The 22,031-nt window shown below is 36.7% G+C and overlaps 1 protein-coding gene across 2 annotated transcripts in view; it reads right to left on the bottom strand.

The window, feature by feature from the left end:
• Window positions 1–3,291: 3,291 nt before the first annotated feature.
• CPEB4 (cytoplasmic polyadenylation element binding protein 4) overlaps window positions 3,292–22,031 on the bottom strand; it is a 62,899-nt gene continuing 44,159 nt past the window's right edge. For both annotated transcript variants that reach the window (XM_035014664.1, XM_035014671.1), the window contains 6 exons: window positions 17,517–17,690; window positions 14,036–14,125; window positions 13,542–13,660; window positions 11,678–11,792; window positions 10,179–10,360; window positions 3,292–7,723 (listed from right to left, as the gene is read on the bottom strand). In XM_035014664.1, coding sequence (XP_034870555.1) covers window positions 7,496–7,723; window positions 10,179–10,360; window positions 11,678–11,792; window positions 13,542–13,660; window positions 14,036–14,125; window positions 17,517–17,690 — 908 coding nt within the window. In that variant the 3' untranslated portion in view covers window positions 3,292–7,495. The remainder of the gene's footprint in view (window positions 7,724–10,178; window positions 10,361–11,677; window positions 11,793–13,541; window positions 13,661–14,035; window positions 14,126–17,516; window positions 17,691–22,031) is intronic.

The following is a 22,031-nucleotide window of genomic DNA, read 5'->3' as shown; positions in this document are numbered from 1 at the left end:
GCCTTGTGTTGCCCTTAGTGGGTTCTGCAGCGGGGTGGGCGTGGGAGGGTCGCTCCTGGGTCTATTTGGTTCTTTTCTCTTTTGGTGTTGGAGGGGGGTGAGAGATGAGTTGAAAATAATCTCTTTAAAATGGTGACATTTGCTTAATGACATTGACATTTTTATGGTATCAAAGCCCTGCTTACTGAAATAGAACTCCAATGAAAAGGATAAAGAAAGCTCAAGCTTAGCTTTTGGCATTTGTATTCACTGATTCACCACCCTCCACCCCCCATCTACCCACCAGCGGTTTTTCTCTGACACTTGATCAGATTATACCCAATAGAAAACACTGGTGGCTTGCGCATGCAGTGCATTTGGACGCCACTGTTCATTTTTAACTTCCTTGAGACAAACTGTACTTTTCCACCTCTGGTCACCACACTGAATCACAGTATGACACTTTTTCCAGCCAGTCAACAATGACACCCAATTTGACTAGAAAAAGATTCGAACTTAAAATATCCCGACAAGATTCAGGCATGCCAAAACAAAATGTTCTTTAGTAAGAGAGACTGCATTGGTACTGCTGAAGAGTTCATAGTAGGGCACAAATGCTCATTTTCTGAATTCTTAGAATTTATTCAAAGCCTGCGGTCCCTATTCTCAGAGCATCGGCAGGGGTGCAGGGGGACATTTGCAAGGGAAAATTTTCCAAGGAGAGAAATGATATAAATGATCAGAAAGATAGCATGTCATGAAGGGCAGATTCAAACAAGCAGCTTGTCTGAAGTAGTACCTGGGATGGCCCTCACGAGAAGTAAGGGCTGATCTGAGCCAGGGAGTGGCATAATCAAAATCGCTTTACAAGGTGATGGTTCATTTTGCAAAGCAATTTCTCTCTTTTGGAACTGGGAGTAGAGGGAGGGGAATTAAGGAGCTGAACTGGAAATGGTGCAGGGGTTAGAAGCAAGGCAACCACGTCAAAACCCCATAAAGTTAAATGTGGACAAGGACAACAGCCCTGGGTATGACTAGGGAGGGACAGGACCAAGAGCCCTTGCAGAACAAAAAAAAACAAAGTGAGATTCTTTGACTTCCTGATACCAGTAAACATACCAACATGTACAGCAATGTATCACAAGTATGTCCCGTGGGGCTCCCATGTTATCTGTAATCAGAGACTATAGGCAAAGTAATTTGGTGGTGGGGGGAGAGACACTTTAAACAAAGAAAGAGAGATTTCTTCACTGTACAACTTCTCAAAGCCTTAACAAGCTAGCTGCATATTTTGATTTTCTACGAAACAGGGTACCTTATTTTCTAGGCTTATTTAATGACAGGGGATCGAGTCCCACATGGGGCTCCCTGCTCAGCGGGGAGTCTGCTTCTCCCTCTGCCCTAAAGTTTTATTTATTAAACAAAACTTTAAATTTTTTTTGCTGTTTCTTGTAGAGAGGATTACCTTAGTGATCTGAAGATCACAATTTGTCAAATAAATATTAAGAGTTTATCATTCCGTCATTACATACTTCAGAAAAAGAATTACGCTTTGAATATTTTTATTTCATTGACATCTTCACAATTCTTTAATTTTTAAAATCAGGAATTTACTTCCCCCATGACTTCTGACCAGACATTAGGGAGTATTTATCAAACTTAAAAAAAAAAAAATTCCTAAAAAGATTATTTTCCTTTTGAACTGGATATGAATACAAAACCATTACCAAAAGAGGTTAGGAGATAACTTAGTTGTTAATAGTGGTTAAGAATGGGGTAGAGAACTTTCCTTTTTGGGTGAGTTTGGGTGAACTACCAGTGAATAAGGAAACACAGCCTAGATGGCCTCTCACACCCTTTTCAGATTCACTGTTCTGTGATTTAAAACACCGAAGTACTGCACCTACATATTATTTCAAGATTCAGTTGTTACATCAAGATTATTTCAAGATTTAGTTGTTACATCACTTGTAGTTGATATGCCTAAAATAAATAGTCCTAAAATAAAGAAACACAATCTACTCATGTTTGTTTTTTTTTCTCTTCAAGTGCCTAAACCAACCCAGAATGCCAAGGGATGTTGTAGAAGGTGGCAATCAAACGCCACCCACATCTCCAATGTCCCCGGGGCTTACTTAGGGACCCTTCACTGAACTCTGAACAGGAGTTTTAGCTACTGTCAGCCAAAGCTTCTGTGACCCGGTATTCCTGGGAGAGCCCATGTGCTGCTGGTTCAGCCCCTCAGGCGCCCCCTACAGTTCATAGAGCTGCATATTGGGGGGAAAAAATTTAGAAGCAAAAGACCTCTACAATCCATTTGTCTCAGGACGAGAATTGCTTCTTCTAGTCTTAAGAATACTGTACTCTGGGCACCTGGGTGGCTCAGTCGTTAAGCGTCTGCCTTCGGCTCAGGTCATGATCCCAGGGTCCTGGGATCGAGTCCCACATCGGGCTCCCTGCTCAGTGGGAAGCCTGCTTCTCCCTCTCCCACTCCCCCTGCTTGTGTTCCTGCTCTCGCTATGTCTCTCTCTGTCAAATAAATAAATAAAAAACTTAAAAAAAAAAAAAAAAGAATACTGTACTCAAGGTGAGAAAGAACAGAAATCAAATCTGACAAAACAGAATATCCTCCGGGTCATACTTTATGTCATAATAAAGCGTTAAGTTAAAAGTTTGAAAATGCAGTTTAAAATGTAAATACTAATACATCACAGTACTCGGTAGTCCCCACAATTAATGGGCCAAATCAAAGACGGTACTTTCAATTCACATGCTATAGAGATTATTATCCCTGAGGCCATATCCTATGATGTTAGGATCTCGGGAGGAACTGGGGGTTGAAAGTTAAGACTTGTTGACCGTGATCCTCTTGCACGGCGGCCAAAAATCAAGGTTCTTCATTAGCAAAGACCACAAACTAAACTTCCCAGGTAGTGACCTTCTCTATGAAGACACATGTTCCCCTACTTTTGTTGGACATTTGGCCTTAAGCAGGTGACTTGGCCTTAAGCTCGGATCCTGACTGAGGCCTCAACACACATACTGAAGGCAAAGAGAAAAAGAAAAAAGGACTGTGCAGGACAGTATGTGAACAAATAGTGCAGATCAAAGACCACAACCCACCGATACTCATAAACTTACATAAGCAATACACACTTGCCACTAGCACTTATATGACTGGACATCTTTTCATATCAGTTTGTTCTGCGTTGGCCCGAGAGTACATACCTAATATTTTTTTAATGATACATTCCTAATCATGGAAGCATAATCTACTTATGTTCACAATAAATAAGTATATTAAAAGAAAGCTGAGTTAAAAGTTTTATTCATTCAACATCTCACATTACAAATATTTAAAAATTATATGCATACTGGTATAAATAGTCATTTGCAAACTATTTAATAACATTAATTTTCCACTAGCACTTCAACAAATGAACTCTTTTAAAAAAGGAACTGTGTTATATAACTTAAGAGTAGAACATACAAAAATAGGAACTTAACGTGAAAATGACTTTAATAAAAAATGAATTACCCTTATTTAAAATGCTATAATAAATACTACAACCTCCCCATACACAGTAAAAACTATATGGAAATTCAGCCAAGTAGTACAATTAACTGACATACTTAAATAACTTTTCCTTCTGATAATATGAGCAATACACTGGAAAAAAAAAACATTAGGGATTAGTAAAAACTAGACACCCACTTGCTAAAAGTTTCACTTCCAAAAAATATAACAAAAATCTGATGAAAATTATAAAAACTAATTATACTTTAAATTTTAAAAATATAAAAAATAAAACAGTTGAATACAATATTGTCCCAATTCTTACAATGCTATCAATCACAGTAGCTTTAAAATAAGATAATAAAATAAAGCAAATGACCAAAACCTCTTTTATTCCATTTTTAAAAATAATCTCAAATTTACATTAGTAGAAAGATTGATTTCTGATTCTTTTCTTTAGAAACACCAGCAAGAAAGAGGATTACTCTTAACAGTAGAAAATGACATTTTTAAATGTCTGCAATTAAAAACAAAGAATTACACTGCAAAGATCTTTCAAAAGTTTGAAATAAGTATTGCACATAACTTGAAGTTAACTTGCCACAATTCATCACATTCAAGTTTTAAATCACCTTTTAACAGAAGATTCAACTCTTCAAAACAAAAGGGGTGAATTATCAAGTCTTTCCAACAGCACTCTCATAAAATGCTAAATTCATTCACTGCAAGTTTTATTTTGCATTCTGCAGAGGTCTGTGTATGGAGAAGTATATATATTATACCAAAGCGTGGGGACCAAAGGGGAAGGGAGAGGGTTCCTTTACATAGAAAATAATCAGAAACACTTTATTTTACATTGCAAAAATAACCATGTAATTACTCTGTAACTACATTGTAAGTACATGGCCAGTGCCATGCTAGTGCGCTAGAACTACATGCTTGGTAAATTGAAGTGATACCCTAAAATCTGTAAACTAATTACATGTTAATTATGTTTTGAGTTACACGGTAACTCCCAACTACAATCCCATGTAATCTGAAGGACATGTAATCAATAAAGTTCAGAGTAATAGATAATAATTGTTTATGCCCTGTAAATTGAAGTGTAACCAAATAATCTGTAAACACGCTTGTCACACAATCACAAGTAAGTATTAGTAGAATAACAATTTCTTACATTAGTCATGCATACTAACATTACACACCTGTCCCACGGCAGGCTATTTTTTTTTCTTTATATATAATTAAAAGAGCAGACATCTCTGAATCAAACACTTAACATCAATTTATTAATATTAAAAATGGCTAAACATTCACCAAGAATGTCTGCGTTATGAATAATTTTAAAAACTTAGTAAGAAGCTGTAGACAATTCTGTTATTTTAAATTTCTACCCTATGCTTATGCATTTAATTTTTTTTTCTTTTTAGGAACTACAGTGTCATCTGTCATTCTCATGCGAATTGTTTTCCTTAATTTGTGACTTTACATAGACTATTTCTTAAATTATAGGTGCACCAATAGCTGGTGCTGGGGAAGGATGTTTAAGCAACATGCTTTCTCTTCTCTGCAGACTCGAAAATAGCATTGCCAGTGCACAACAGCCGTAATCTAAACTGTATGCAGAGCACTGAAATGTATAAAAAGCAGAATATAAGAAAATAAAATTTATTAAAATTATTTATATTAAAAAATGAAGTATATGAAGATCTCTCAGTAATAAAAGTACAAAAAGCTACTCTTTGCAATATGAAAAATTGAGGTATTGCATAAAGAGATATCCCGTCAGTGAAAAGTGTGCCTAAAAATGTTCACTGTTGGAAAAACAAGATATACAAAAGTAGTGCATAACAAATATACATTATGTGCATGACAAAATAAGTTAGCTACAAAAACACTGTACCGAAATTCAGCAGGTCATGTACAAAGGGAAAAATTATTATTCAAAGCTAGTTCTCAAACAGTGTTATTTCTCGGTAACTCATCACACCTGTTTACTGAGTAGGACCAGCACAATAGCACACCCCAAGCCACCTACAAGCATTTAAAAGAATAAAAAGAGGCAAATGAACATTCTGATTAGAATTATGTAGTTCAGGAGAAAAGAAAAAAAAGTCCCTGACCAGCTACACAAGAGCACCCTCCATTCGCATGACTGCTTTCAGTATTTGCAGGGAATTCTTTAAAAGCAGCTCCCTTTCTATGTTTGACCATTAGACAGCATATGCCTCCATTTTGACCTTTGGAACTGAACAGGTATATAGTTCATTAAAGCCTGTATTAAAAATAAAGGCCTGCTTTTCCTAGCGCTAATCAGTAGGGGTCATCAGCCAGGTGGTTCCACCTTAGTGCCGGGGCAAGTCTTTGGTTTTGAAGGATCCAAGATGGTACTGTTAGGTAGCACAACTAGCAAGATTGCCGTTAGATTTTTTTTTTTTTTTTAATGTTTTGCACACTGGTAATCGTCCTTTTAATGGTGGGTAGGGCATTTGATAAGAGAATGTCAATTAAAATAAAAGTTACTTCCATGACCAGGGCTTCAAGAGACTATTTTAAATTTACTCCTGAAGCATACCGTTCAACACATAATAACGCCTTTCAAAGCTAGAATTTTATTTATAATAAAGCATGCATTACTTGATGAAGTTGGCACTTCAAACACTGACTATGTCCCATGCTAAGTTCTGAAACGGTAATGTTATTTTATCTTATAGGAAGAGTAAGATAAACATACGTACCTTTGCACAGATTTACACAGTTACTTAGTTCAACGGTGCAAAACACTTTGCAACTACTTGACTTTTTTTTTTTTTAACTTTTTTTTTTTTTCATTTTCTATGTTACAACTAAATTACAGGATACCCAAAGTAACTTTAAATCTAAAAGTAAGCCAATCAACAGCCAATTTGTATATTGGTTTTGTTTTCCAGTTTGGGCTACAATTGTACTATAACACAAAATCAAAAACGACATCCTTGAGGTATCTCTAGGTCCGTTCTGTTCGGTCTTGTTTTTGAACGTCAAAATGGAGCAAAGGCTGACACCTGATGAGTGTTCGTAAATTAGGATAGAGAGTTTATACAGAACATCAAAAATAAAATTTATACATTTGTTCTTCAGGAGAGGAAATGCTAGTTTTCCCACCAGTTGTCATTAATTCTAGCTTTGGTAGGTTTCCTGGGGCTGTGACCGGATAAGGAAGTTTAAAAAGAAGTAAGTGCACTCCCCTCAGCAGTAAATTTACCCAATTTTTACACTCTAGTTTTAAAAATGGTTGAAAAGAAAATCAACCTAGCTCTGCCTACTTAACTATTTGTTGTCTGATGCAGTTACTGGTAACTCGGAGGCGTCATGAAATTCTACTCGGCCTCTACACCCTCACAACTTTTGTTTTAATGCTGCTTCACTCTTGCTCATGCATTTGTGTTTGCTTTAACATGCTCTTTCCTGTTAATAATTGTTAACTTCCTCCACTGCTGTTAAATGAATAAAAAAGTGGGGGAGGGGAAAAAAGAGAGGCAAAAAAGAGAGAAAGGAAAAGGCAAAAGCACTTCTCTGGGGGAAAAACTGTGTCAGGACAGACTGATAGTGTTATCGGTGCGTGGTTAATTTTAATAAAAGTATTCTTATATATTATTAACAATAATTTAATTAAAAACCCAAAATACTCTGTTGTTTCATTTCTCTTTTAATATTTCTCTTTCTCCTCTAAGAAAATGTTACAGGAAGTTTGGATCCTCTCGGTCTCCAGCAAAACAAGAGGACAAAACTTCCATGCAACACGATGGCAATACGAAAAAGGAGTTCTTACATATTGTTTTCAGTGACACAAGAATCTACAAAACGCCTATATTATAGGTCATTCTTTTCATTAGACTATTGTTAAGTTACGGGCTGCTACAAAAGGACATGCCAGCGTGAAGAGGTTGAGGAAGGGGTCAGAATTAACAGAAGAGTGCACTTATTCTGAGGCCTGAAAACGAGCGCTGTAGTTACCCTTTAGTTCCAGCGGAATGAAATATGTCGCGGACGGTCACCGCCTTCCTTCACCAGGGGCTTGTGGAATTCCCTGCCAGCACGAGAATGAATAGCAGCCCAGCAATATTCACAGTAATACTGCAGACAGGTAACATTAGCACAGAAAAATGGAGCAAATTTTCCCCCACAACGGGCCCCCTGACATTCATCACACAGCTGATCATCCAAGACATATGGCTTAACTTCCACCTGCAATTAAAAATAAAAGAAATGAGTTTACGTTTTTTAATGAGTGCCCAGGCAACTCTGACTATGGTGCGTACATTTCCATCCACTGTCTGAGTGAATCTATGCCAGGGTGCCCAAAAACAAGGGTCAATAGCTCTTTTATTGGAATTAAGATAATCCATCTTCTCAGAACCTGGTAAGGTTTTTATATCCATCGTCTTACATTTCTGTCTTATTAAAAAGCCACTTTTCAAAGGAAAATGGGATTCTACCAGAAATCAAAAAGGGAAGCCAACTGTTTAGAACATTATGAGATTAAACCCACAGGAGAGTATTTATAGGCACAAACCATCACTTTAATTAGTGGATCTGGATTTTTGTCATATGTGGAATTATAATGTAAACAAACCACCTAAGAGCTTCCCAGTTCCACAAAACAGCACTTCAATATTCACATCAGAGGGAAGATGCGTGGCTTCTGCGTCATAAGCTTCTAAGTTGTAATAAAGCCTGGGTCAGGGTTTCTATTTACAGTGTACACATCTTGGGTTATAACCACAAACTCAGAACTCTGAGAAAACAAGATTCAGCCATAGTACTCACAACCTAAAACCTTGCTTTGTTCTTTGTCAGTAAGAATGGTTGACTTCAGTCTAAAACTTCAGAGGTGAATTTATACAACTGGGTCTGTTCCAGTGTTCAATAGGCCAACCTGTCATTTGGGTCTCTCAAGCATTAAAAATAATCTGGCTATTAATTCACCAGTGAGAAAAGGGTAGGTTATTTTTACTCTTGGAGAGATTCATGGGTAAATTCCCTTATATCAGGCTATCACTACCACTGGTGCCATCTCATTCCGACAAGGAATCCTGACAAAGGTTAGCTGTGAACAAGACGAGTGACATGAAGACAGGAAGAGCAGACAAAACTAGAGCATTAGCCTTCCGGCCCTGAGGCCATTCCATAAACATCTACGGAGTGGCAAGAACCCTGGTCAAAGATCTGATCGCAGAGGAATACAAATGAAGTCTGCATTTCCAATGACTAACCTTACACCTCTTGACACCTTTGTTGGGACGAAGCGGCAAGGCAGAAGACCCTGCTTACACGGATGTAGGAATTTTTTAGTGTGAATAAAAAACAAGTGGGCTTGTTAATGTATACTGCAACTTGTCTTGCCGTCTTCCTCTGTGTTTATAATAGAATCTATACCTTTCTTTTTATAGATTCACAATATAGTATGATATCCACTATAACCTTATATTTTATACTGACACTGAAGTAGCATACACATGAAATGAAACATACGCAGTATGTGTAAACCACTATTGACTTGATAGTTTCTACATAATGAATTGAGAACAGCACAATACAATCAATCAATAAGGACTTTTTTGAGCACAATGCCTCAGAGTGTTGATAGCTAAGTCAGTCCTAATGAAAGTGCCAGTCTCCCATGAAATAAGGAGCTGACACCAGAATATAAATCAACGCATTGCTTCTTTCATCAAGAGAGTCTTTCTACAGGGAGGAAAAAAAACAAGTCAGCTGAACTAAACATTATGCTTACTAATGCAGCTGATTCACATTCTGGTGTAAATTCCTATCTCACCACAAGCTCGTAACCATTGGCTGCCGGCCATCGATACCCAGGCCACACTTTGAGTAGTACCAGTATAAGATACACTTCTATCGATCAGAACATAAACTCCTGAGGACAGGGACTTCTTGTCCTAGAGGCTAAAACATTTGTTGAATGCATGAAACGCAAAGATAAGAAATAAATCTGTGAATGCAAAGAAATAAGATGGACAACGGAACACAGAGTTTCAAATACAGTACCTTAGGAAACAGAGGAGAACACTATCTCTGAGGTTTTCTCCAGCTTTTTAACTCAGAAGCTAAACCAACAAAGAGGAATTTAAAGTGCTGAAAATAATGCTAATTACTACCTAATTTCAGGTGGTAGAATACACTACAAATAAAAAGATTATGATTTCTTCTACTTAATTTGTTACAATGAAATATTGCTAAGATATGCAGTCCTACAAGTGAATTTATTCAGTCATTTGTTACATAGTACACTGGAAAAATAGGGCTTACTGAGGTATTCATGATCAAAAAAAAAAAAGGTCAGGAGATCTCAAGGGCATTGATGTTTGTACTTGATATAATGATATTTACTGAATGACTGACTAACTGAATAAATGAATGAATAGAGGCGATAGCTTAGGAGATTAAATTGCCCCGAGTAAACTGATACAGCGTTCTGGTTAGGCTACTCAAAACACGAAGGGATAGAAAAAATTCGTAGGAATCCTTAGCTGTATTACAAAGCATACACCTAATTGGTCCTAGAGGCGTAACTGTCAGCTGCCAATTTTACTGTCATATAAAATCCCCCCATTCCAATCTTGGTAATGACACACTGAGAGGGCCATTTCTAGAACTTTCTGGAATATAATCTACGACTTACCCGTTTATCTATCTCTCCATGCTGCAGCTGAACAAAGCGGGCACTGATAGCAGCTATGTAACTCTGTTGATTAGAGAATGCAACTCGCCCAGCGCCTTTTGGGTATTTCAGCTCAGGGTCGGTATCAATCCCAGCATAGCACACACCTCCATACAGACGATCCATTATCATGGCAAGCTCCACTAAATGAGAAAGGAGCAAAGAGGGTATGTGAAATCAGGAAAATCCATCTAGTTCACCAAAGGTTTCATCTAAAGCAGTTCATCTGTATTCTGAGCTCATATCCTTATTATAATAATTACTAAATCAATCATTAATCTTTAATCTTTTAAGTAAGGGCAGGTGCTCTGCTGGGTGCTTCACATATGTTCTCTTTTAATCTTCACAAACAACCCTAGGAAGTAGGTAGTAATTTCCTGGGGAAATCGAGGCACAGATGGTTAAGTGACAGTGCTGGGCTCGGCACCCTGGTCTGTCTGCTTCTATACCATGTTGACACCACACATTTACAGTTAATAACGTATTGCTTAGTATAAACAATCATGTGAACACTAGAAAATTGATTGGCAGACTTTGTGTGGAGGTCCTCCTAGATTATCATCATCCTATCCTTGTTACCTTTCCCTACAGTCTAGCTATTCACCAATTTTTTATATGAAAACCTGAAATAATGAATGTATCATGTTCTCCATGAAATGTTACAATTTTGAAACTGCATTCTTGTTCATTTTATGGGTTTTTTTTTTTCTCACTTATACCAATAAACCTCATTTTACTTGAAGTTAGGGATGAAATTTCTCCTGTAAGTACTACTCTTAAAAATACGATGCACCAGGGGCGCCTGGGTGGCTCAGTCGGCTAAGCGGCGGCTGCCTTCAGCTCAGGTCATGATCCCGGGGTCCTGGGATCGAGCCCCGCATCGGGTTCCCTGCTCAGCAGGAAGCCTGCTTCTCCCTCTCCCTCTGCCTGCCACTCTGTCTACTTGTGCTGTCTCTCTTTCTGTCAAATAAATAAATAAATAATCTTAAAAAAAAAAAAAATACGATGCACTGCTGAGAAGCCTACTGTATTTCGGAGCTCAGTAAATAGCTGGTAAGCAAATGTGGGCATGGGAAACAAACCCTGAACTTCTTGACATATAATCTACTCTCGAAGGGTTTTTCCAGATGATGATGAGAATGATGCTCACTAACACCACACACAGCACTTGGCACCACTTTTTCCCACTTAATCCTCAGAACAATTCTATATGAAGCAGATACACTTACTACTCCATTTGACTGATGAGGAAATTGAAAATTAGGGAAAATAATTTGTCCAATGTCATTCTACTATTAACTGGGAGCAGAGCACATGAATTCAAACCCAGATACTCTGACTCTAAAACTCTCGCTCTTGGACATTAACTCAAATGCTCCTGGAGAATTTTCCTAAAAACCTTTATAAGGTATTTCTTATACTAAAGGGTAAAGGGGGTATTTCTGTTTGTTTCATCATACCAGCTCGTAATGGTCGAGGAACACCACCAACAAATATAGTTTTTCGTGGGTCAAGAGGCTGGGAACCATCCATCACAAAATCACTGTCACTGAGATTCCAAGGCCGAATCTGTACCTAGGGAGCAGACAAACCGAAATGTCTCATTTTTAATGCAGACAATTTATGAGGAAATAAGTTTAAAATTATTGCAGAGTATTTTAAGATAATCCACATCATTATAAATCAATAAAGCTATAAAATTAGAAGACTTACATATAGCGTAGCCCACATCATTATAATAATCCACATCATTATAAATCAATAAAGCTATAAAATTAGAATAATCCACATCATTATAAATCAATAAAGCTATAAAATTAGGTTTTGTTACTTACATATAGCGTAGCCCAACCCTTCATTTCATTTTTAAGAGTAAACCAACTGATTTTTTAAGTGAACCATTTTTAAGTGAACCAAAGTGGAAAGTTCAATTTTTATTATCTATTATAAGCTAAATCACTAACATGTCCTTAATTACTGGTAAGTCAATCAGCTATTTCTCAAATTATTTGGGCTTCTATCTTCCGCAATCCCCCAATATCCACACAATGTAAGTTAGTACAGTATTTGATGTTGATCAGAATACAGTGCTAAGTAAACTAGGATTGTGTGTCCAATCCTACAAACGCAAACTACTCCTGATACTAACAAATCTGTTGCATTATTTCAAAAAGCATTTCAAAGTAAAAAGGTATATATTTGCAGTAAACTTATGATAAAACACTTCAATGTGCCCACTGCTTTAGTCAACTAAGAATCGTGCACCTTATTTTTATTGTTTGCATTTATTAATTGTTTTAAATGCCCACACCAAAGGCTATGAATGGGTTCATAGTAAGATATTCCCAATATGCACATCAACAAAGTCCTAAGCCAGAGGTCCCAAATTCAAATACCTATGGGGACTGCAAGGGAACATAAACAAGTCAAGTATAGAGAATTTAGGCCATGGGAACTCTGGGAAAAGTGTTCCGGACTTAGGCAATCCCAAGACACCAAGAGGAGCTCCATTAACTACTGTTTGAGCTGAACCCATAGGCACCTCCATTCTGAACTGTACCCCATTACTAGATCTGGCTGAGTGATAATAAATTGTTGATTTGCCAGATTCGTCCAAACAGGCCAGTTGCTACTATTCCTAAAGACTAAATTTTATGACAAAAACTTTTTCAAAAAGAAAAAACAGTATGCCATGTACCTTTCTGTATATACATAATTCATTTTACTTTGGGAGAGTACCATGAGCAAAAAGTTAAGGATAGTATTGGGTAAAATCTTGAACAAAGAGAGGAAGGAGACAGACAAATATCTATTTGTGATTTTTGAGTTCTATTATTCAGAGGAAATTCAGCTACTTTATCAAATGCATTATCTTTTTTTTTTTAAAGATTTTATTTATTTATTTGAGAGAGAGAGAATGAGAGAGAGAGAGCACGAGAGGGAAGAGGGCAGAGGGAGAAGCAGACCCCCTGCTGAGCAGGGAGCCCAATGTGGGACTCGATCCCAGGACTCCAGGATCATGACCTGAGCCAAAGGCAGTCGCCCAACCAACTGAGCCACCCAGGCGCCCTATCAAATGCATTATCAAGTTAAATCTTTTAATGGTAAAGACTTACCACTATTTTAATTAACCAAAAAATTCAATGTCAAAATAATGTGTGTAAATAATATAGAATGTCAACATTATGAGGTTGGCAAAACAGCATTTGTAGGTAGATTACAAACACATCAATTAACAGATACATCAAGATGTCTGTGGGTTTTCAAACAAAGCAGAGATGAAGGCAAAAACAAGAAGCTATTTTCATGTTAGACAGCACTCACTGGCTTATCTTTGATAGTGGGACTTGACACACACAGGTAGAGTTTTCCATCTTCTTCAATACATGCATCAATCAGAGCCTGAACAGAGCTTTCATCTTGAAAGAGCAGGAATGCATAGCCTGATAAAAAGGAAAAAAAAAAAAAAAAAAGGCTTATTTGTTCTCTAATTTTTTTTTAATTCTTCAACAGAAAGGAAGTATAAGCTGAAACTAAGGAAGGGAAAAAGAGTAAAAAAAATTTAAAAAAACTTAAATCTTCCTAGGCAAAGTCTGATAGTATCAACATTGAGTTCAGTTTGTTATCTTGAAACATCTTTTAAAGTAAAATTAAATTTGAACTGAAAGTATGTATTAGGTATAAATTTAAAGATGCATTTGGGAAAACATAAGTTTAACAATGGAAAATCTTACAACAGAGGTAAACATTTATGAAAAGGCTAAACATTAAACAATATAGGGATACACTGTACATGTATACTGAATCTTGAGAATTACCTTTAGGAGGAAAATAGGATTTGCTCTCTGCTTTATGAGGCCAATCCACAATCAAAGGGCCAAAGCGACGAAAACTAGCTGTGATCTCATCTAATGAACAACAAAGCAAAGCAAAAAAAAGTAAATTTAAATATTTCTATAATCATTTTGGGGAAGTAGTTTAGAAAAAAACAGTTTCAAATCTACTATTTACAAGAACAATACAAAGAACTCCTGTATCCCCTTCACCTAGATTCCCCCAACTGTTACTATTTTACACATTTGCCTTCCCCTTCTTCCTTCTTTCTATCTCTATGTATGCATAAATTAACCTATCTACCTACCTACCTATCATTTTTTTTTTTCTAACGTGACACTCTATAACCCAGAAATACAACCACTGGCACCTGCTCAAAGCAAGGTCATTTCCTCATATATTACCATGTAACCTTCCCAATCAGGAAATCAATATTCATACAGTATTACTCCCCAATTCACAAGACTCCATCCAAATTTCAAACTATCCCAATAGTATCTCTTTTCCCCTTTCTGATCCAGAATCCTATCCAGAACACACGATACGCTTAAGATGTTCTGTCCCTATAGGGTATCCGTATTCTTCACTTTTGGAACAGCTTCTCACTCTTTCCTATCTTTTACATATTTGACAGTCCTAAAAGTATAGAGGCCATTCATTCTGTAAGATGACTCCCAGCCTGTACCGTTTCCTCATGACCAGACTCATGAGTAGACTATAGGAAAATAAATTTCCAAAGAACTTCTGGAAAGAGTAGGTAAGCATGTATAGATAAGACCTGGGAGGAGGGCAGGACAGAGGAAAAGAAGAGATGGGGGATGTGTTCAAATTCCAAGCTGGTAGAACTGTTTTCCTCTCCTCCAGATTGTGAAAACAGTACAGTCTGCTCTGCTCTGCTGCCTGTTTCTGCAGTACCATTTAGCTCATGTAAGAGAGACTGGTGAATAGAGGAATGAAATCACAATAACCTGGAAGCTGTCCTGGTTCGCAAATGATTGTTCCCGGGCAAGGTGAGCTAGCATAGTGGGAGTAGAATTATAACCTTCATCAGGAAGAGAAAAAGCCCCTCACTTGTCTGATATGCAGGCAGGAGCCCTCCTACTCTCTTATAAGGAAATAAAAAATGAGCACAGCAACCAGGGCTCTCTTACTAGAAAGGCACACTCCCAACCTTGCAGGGCTCTCATCTCCTGGGAGCGTGCACTTTCTCAGGTGCTCAGAGGTCTGGTTACATCTGCACTGCCTCCAAGCCTGCAAGCCAGCATTTCTGCTCTGTTGGTTTTGTGCATTTTCAGTATTCCTTGAGGCAGCTTCTAACCACACTGAGCTACTTGCCTGAATTGTCCAAGTTATTTTCAAGGTATTAATTCTCTTTTTGTTAGTGCTTCCGGTACAAAGGTCATTGGGTTCTGAATTATTGCTTCCTACCCTATTTCCCCAGAAACCTTATACTCTTTAGTGTATAATTCTACAGAACACAATATTCTCAGGAATACATATTTTACATTATAGTAGAAAGGTCTGTCTACTTAAATTGCTACTGATTTATCAATATGCTTGATGATTATCATAATTCCCATTAATTTTGCTCAGTTTATACCATCTCCTTTGCCAGACTAGTCCTATTTATCTGTGCTCCTAAGAATTTTAGAAATTGCACATTTAAGATTGCTCAGTAATTTTCCAAAAACATATAGACTATCTGGGCCAGAGAAGGAGTTTATTCCAGGCAAGGTCAGATAAAATGCAGTCTTTGCTCTCGTTTTGTAAGCATATAATTCATTCATTAAACACCATCTGGGCTAAAGACTTGACTTTCAAGGGTCAAAAAAACAAGAATCCACAGTACTAAGGAAAATGAGAATTCCAGGTAAAGAAAAGAGCAGGCCACACCCAGGAGCTTATTAGAGAGGCCAATACTGTGACCACACGGTCAGCCCAGGATGAACACTTTGGAAAAGCTAGGTCCTCTGAGAGCAGGATGAAGACTGATTCAGCCTAGCCTGAAATCCCAACACAGCTTCCACCCAAGACAATTTTTCATAGATTAAACAAAACAAAACAAAAGAGAACTGTGTTTATTTCAATCTTTGGCTTTTTGAAAACTTTGTCTCAACCTTCCAAAAGATTGACCATCTTAAGGAAAATGAAGTGACTCAACACATTTAATCTCAGTCTAAATTGGAAGTTATTAAAACCTTATTATTAGACCTTATAGAGTTTTAGAGAAAACAATTCTATTCTCCATAACATTAATTGGTTTATTGCCATTTCCATTTAGGAAACCAAGACAAAAGAGATTAGGAAAACAACCAGCACCACCACCACCACCACCACTAAGGATATATGGTTGCTATATGGTCTGCTACCTGAGTTTTAGTCTGAACTTGAACTAGGGTCACTTAGGCCCACAGATGCAGAAAATATTGCTGAACAACTAATCCTCTAAACCTTTGGCTGGCTCCTAATGCAGATCTCAGCTCAAATATCACTTCCTTAAAGAGTATTTCCTTGGGACACCTGGGTGGCTCAGTCAGTTAGGCATCCAACTCTTGATATCAGCTCAGGTCTTGATCTCAGGGTTATGAGTTCAAGCCCCGCATTGGGCTCCACACTTGGCATGGAGCCTACTAAAATAATAAAATAAAATAAAATTAAAATTAAAATTAAATTAAAATAAAATAAAAAAATAAAATAAAATAATAAAATAAAATAAAATAAAAAATAGAAAAAAGAGGCTTTCCTTAACCACCTAATCTAAGAAGATACCCTGAATCATATCATAAAATAGTGCAATATCACGCTATTTTCTTTTCAATGCTTACTCTCTGATATTTTCTTGCATGATTACACACTTTTTATCTGCCTTCCCCTGCTAGAATTGAAACTCTATGCACACAAAGACTTTCTATCTTGGTTACACGGTAAACAAGCCTAAGAACAGTGTGTGACTTTTAAAAAGCCTGTATTTGGCAAGTGAAAAAATACTCAGAAAATGATAAAACTCTTAAGATTCCCTTACTTGTGGTACAAATTTAGGGTTTATTTTTCAAAAGTTCATCCTTAATCTAAGATCTCAAATTTTCAATTAACTACATTTCTGGAGCAGGTAGAAAACAAACAGGAAAACATACCGAATCTGGCCAAGGCAGCACACACAGACAAAAATGCAGTAAGCACTATGTTTGCCCACAACAGAACCCCTGAGATGGGTTTCCCAATGACAGTTACTCTTTTCATTTAATCACTTGCTTCAGCTGGTTCCCAAAGTCCTGCACCCCTTCCGTTGTAAACTAATCTTATATGCCAGGATAGAAAGACAGGACAAGAGAACAATGCAATCAAAACTGAATACCTGGAGCCAGATAAGACTGTTATTATAGTAACAGCAACCACTATCTATGAGTTAGCTACTATGTGCCACAGCCCAGGCACTGTACAATTAATAGTTCTTTGTAAATATACCTTCATCGATGTCAGGAGGTAATCCGCCCACAAACACCTTGCGAGAATATCGTTCCACTCTTTCTCCATTCTGGTGAGTGAAGCAGTGAGGTGAACCCAGGCCACTATGAAGAGGTTGATCCCCACGGCCATCATCCAAAAATCCATCTTCCATTGGAAACAGTGAAGACTGACCTGGAATAGAAAGCAAGAAAAAAGCTAACAGCACATGTTCCTTGCCATTGCTGATCTTACACAAGAAACAAGGGAAACAGCAGATTCAATAAAATGGCTTTTATTTTTCTCACTGAATAACTAATCACTTAGATATGCTCTTGAATTCCCATCACTTTGAAGTCTTAGTGGAGTCAGAGAGAAAGTACATGGTTCAAGAGAAGGCTGCTCCACTATCCCCCTGGGATCCAGAAACTTCAGTGAGGTGAAATGGAAGTACAGGAGGAGGGAGCACTCTTTTGAAAGCCGCTGGCAGTAGACGCATTGCCTTGGCAGGGCCCCAGGGCCGCAGGCAGCCTAGACATGTACACTACGGATTGAATTCGACTATCAGATGCTAGGTCACTTAAATTTTTTAAAACACAAAATCATATAGCCTACCCAGTTTCCTCTAAGACTGTCCTTAAAATGAACAGGTCCATTTTTAAAGTGAGCACTCATCTTGGTTTACCTTAATGGGATATAATCAAAACCCATTTATCGCTGTTACCCAACTTCACTACCTAGTATTAAAGAATTTAAGATTTTTAGGCATGCTAAAGATTTATTTTTTTTAGTTGAGTAATTAGCAGCTGCCACTAGTGCTATCTAATTCTAAAAAGTCGTCATCAAGTCTGCTGTTTGAAAATCCTATCATACAGAATATATAAGCAGAAAAGACCAGAGATGCCAATGTGGTTAATACTATTCCCGTGTTTACCTGACAACAAAATATGAACTTTGGAAATCATAAGCAAAACACGGAGCTACAAAAAACCAGAATCTTTCAAGCACTGTTTTGTCACTTGTCAGGCTGGCCAATTTACTTCTAGGTACTACATAAGGAGTTTGTTAATGGATCCTAGAGAAATGTAGCTTCAGTGCTCTTCCTTTACTGAAACACTCCAATGCCTTTGTTGCCACACTTGTCTTCCTTTCAGCTTTGCTAACTAAACACAAGTAATAGTATATTTGTTATGAATTTACCCTACAAAACTCGAGTTATATAATGAAGATAAAAAAGGACTATAAAATTGGAGGGTATTTCCTAAATAATTTTTAAAAGTCACATTTGGAAGTTGAGCTATTTGACTATCTAATTTACTTGCTTGTAAAAAGGCAAGTAAATTAGATAGTCAAATAGCTCAACTATCACAGGCGGCAAAAATAAGGTTTATTCAGGCACCTCTAGGAAATGATTCTTTAAAATTCTCTAAAATTTCTAGAGCTTTTTCCCCCAATGTTTGAAATTTATAGGAGTAGTCACTTATTTAGCTAATCTCATTTTAAACCAAGTGTATTATGCTGACATAGTAGAAAAAAATAGACATAAGGTATTAAAGTATAACTGAGCTTCCAATATAATCAAGTCACACTATATTTTCCTTTTTAAAGATCCTTAATTTTTTTTCTTCCAAGAAATTCCTTTCAGAAAAGAAAAAGGTGAAATAAATCTTCAGATATAAATAAGTTGAGTTTATAATACAGGATATTGATTCAAATCCAGATCCTATCATTCTGACTCCTTCAAATTAGAAAGTCTATAATTTTAACTATGACATACAAAGTATGTATGGATCAAAGCTACGTCGCATTTCCCCCTCCCCTCCTTCCCCACAAGGGTAAGAAATTGAGCAAACTTGGGTCCTCTCCAAATACAACTGGTACATTCAAAAGTTAGAAACAATAATGTTACCTCTCCTTCGCCCATATGTCCTTGCTGCATGTCAAATGAGAAAAAAAAAAAAACAACCTTTCAAACATTGTCAGAAGAATCAACTGTGATTTCATCTACCAGCTTTTGAAACTGAAAAAAAAATTGGCTATGTTCCTCATTTCCTAGTAAATGTCAAAAACAAGGAATTTAGATGGTGAGAGGTCAATTTAATGCACGCTTTTTTTTTTTTAAAGTTCTTCAAGGACACTGTAAAGCTGTATTGAATTTTACTTGTGGTAAGATAAGTAGTTGGCTGCAACTGTCACTCAGGATCCAGACTAGTATGACACTAAGGTAATATGTAACATGATCTAAACCAATTCCTACCACACTGATCTTAAATGCTCCCAGAATTCCCTGCTAACTAGCAATTCAGTAAATATTTCAATATTTAATTCATGACTTTTTCACCACTACAGGATAAACAGCAATTTTACACCATGGCTTTATGATTAATCCCTAATAAAGAAAATCATAACAAATGAAATCTTTAGACAATTTATAAATTTCCTTTTAGACAAAGGAAGTTTCTTGTCCCTTGTCAAATTTTCCACCATGTCCCAAATGCTGAAAAGTAAAAGGTTTGGCATTTTATTGCCAAGTAGGTTACAGCTAAGAAGAGAAAAAAAGTATATAATACAATATATGTATTTCCCTGAATACTTGGGAAATGGCAGTATAAACTTTAAATCAAGAAACTTTTGAGAAAATGTCTTCCCTGAAACAAAACGGGCACTTATAAGCCCAGCTTGTCCAGTTACCTCAATCCTATTCAACAAACATTGCTTAAATGCCTGATCTTGCTAGGGACTATGGATAAACAGCACATGGCCCTGACTACAACGGAACTAGCAACCTTAAATGCCAGACAGCCACATAAGCAAATAATGACAATGCAGCATACCTATTGCTATTGTAGTTATATGTTAGGTACAATAAGAACAGAGGAGGAGAAGCAACTGGCTCTTATTAAAGAATCAGAGAGGGGGGTGTGGCATTTGAGGAGGAGAAGGGATAGCATTTGAGACCTTAAGGAAAAAAACAGAGAAAGGGCATTGCAGGCCTGGCAACGCAGCAAATAGGGGTGCTATAATGTTCAGGGAAAGATGCCTAGAACAGAAGCATACGGAACAAGTGAGGGCTTGGCTAGAGAGGAGTGTTCGAACAGGAAGCTGGGAAAGATTCCTGAGTTAGAAGGTGTAGCACCTTTAAGAAGTCATTATTACAGACTGGTCAGGGTTTTAATTCTTAGCCTACTAGATAAATGCTCAATATGTATAACTCAGTTATAACTGAGTTGTAACTTAGAAGTACCATGTGCATATTTTCCAAAATGAAATTATCTTATACCAAAATACATTTCTCCCATTACTAGATACATTGAATTTTCACCAAAGTACTTGAACAAATGGATTAAAACCCCATAATATCTCCCTCAGCTAGGATTTCACTTTGCTAGAGGTCTTAAATTTGGGGGGGGGGGGCAGGTATCTTCTCAGTCAACCTGACATAGGCTAAAAAGACAAAGATATCATAAAAACAGATGCTTAAGAACATTCTATTCCTATGACTGCTTCAATGATAAGGGAGTTTGGGAAAATAAATTATTTGAAAATTCTGGTTCTGTCAATCTTAAAAAGTTGATTGATGCTGCTTAGATTTCCAAGAAAAAGGATATTTGAAAAGAATAGAGACTTTTAAAAGCTACAAAATTAACATAAAATTCTCATAGCTTCATTTATCAAAAATAACTAGTTTCAGTGCTAAAAATCCAATAAATCCAATAAATCTCAAATTCTTTAAATATGTTCTTTCAAACTTTGATCTTGTGCCACATAATTAAGCTGCTTAATCTAAAAGAATTCATGGTTAAATTCTGAAAACTACCTAGAAATGTTTTCCCACATTGACAGAAAATAAGTTATAGGTGTACAATGCTTACAACCATAAAATCTGCCAAATCAGAAAGGGAAATTAATATAAATTAGTATTAAAAAATAAAAACAATGATATTCTGAAACACAGAAAGTGAGTGTTTAATTTTTTTACTTCTACTTTATAATGCTGTTAATATATAATTATAATATAATGCTGTTATATTATATGCTGTTATAATGCTGTTAATAACTATACATTATTTTCAGTGTAGATTTTGACATGACATGTATACAGAAAAGTACACAAAGCATAAGTACAGAATTCAATGAATTTCCAATAACATGAACATACCTATGTAACCAGAACCCAAACAGTAACAAAATGATAAATGGTGCCCCTTCATCCTACACGTGAAAGATGTACTAAGCACCTTTTCCCCAACTATTTCAAATTATACTTGGCTTAAGACTATTATGATGCCATACTTGTAACACAGATCTTTACCACTTTACTGAGGAAAATGTCAGACAGATTTCCAATCTCATGATTATCAACTGTTGCATATTATTTGATGGTTCTGAAACATCCAAGGAAGTGGCAAGGTAAAAAATATAATTCACTTTAAATATGTTTAAAGAAATCTACATTTTGGAAAACTTCCAGCTAAGTTGGCTGAAATAAACTCTGCCCAGATCTTTCCTTTACCAAAGAGTACACTGTTAAAAAGA

The sequence above is a fragment of the Mirounga leonina genome, unplaced genomic scaffold, assembly GCF_011800145.1.
Source record: "Mirounga leonina isolate KUSES-001 unplaced genomic scaffold, KU_Mleo_1.0 Mir_104, whole genome shotgun sequence".
Classification (NCBI taxonomy): domain Eukaryota; kingdom Metazoa; phylum Chordata; class Mammalia; order Carnivora; family Phocidae; genus Mirounga; species Mirounga leonina.
This window is presented reverse-complemented; position numbering and strand designations above follow the sequence as displayed.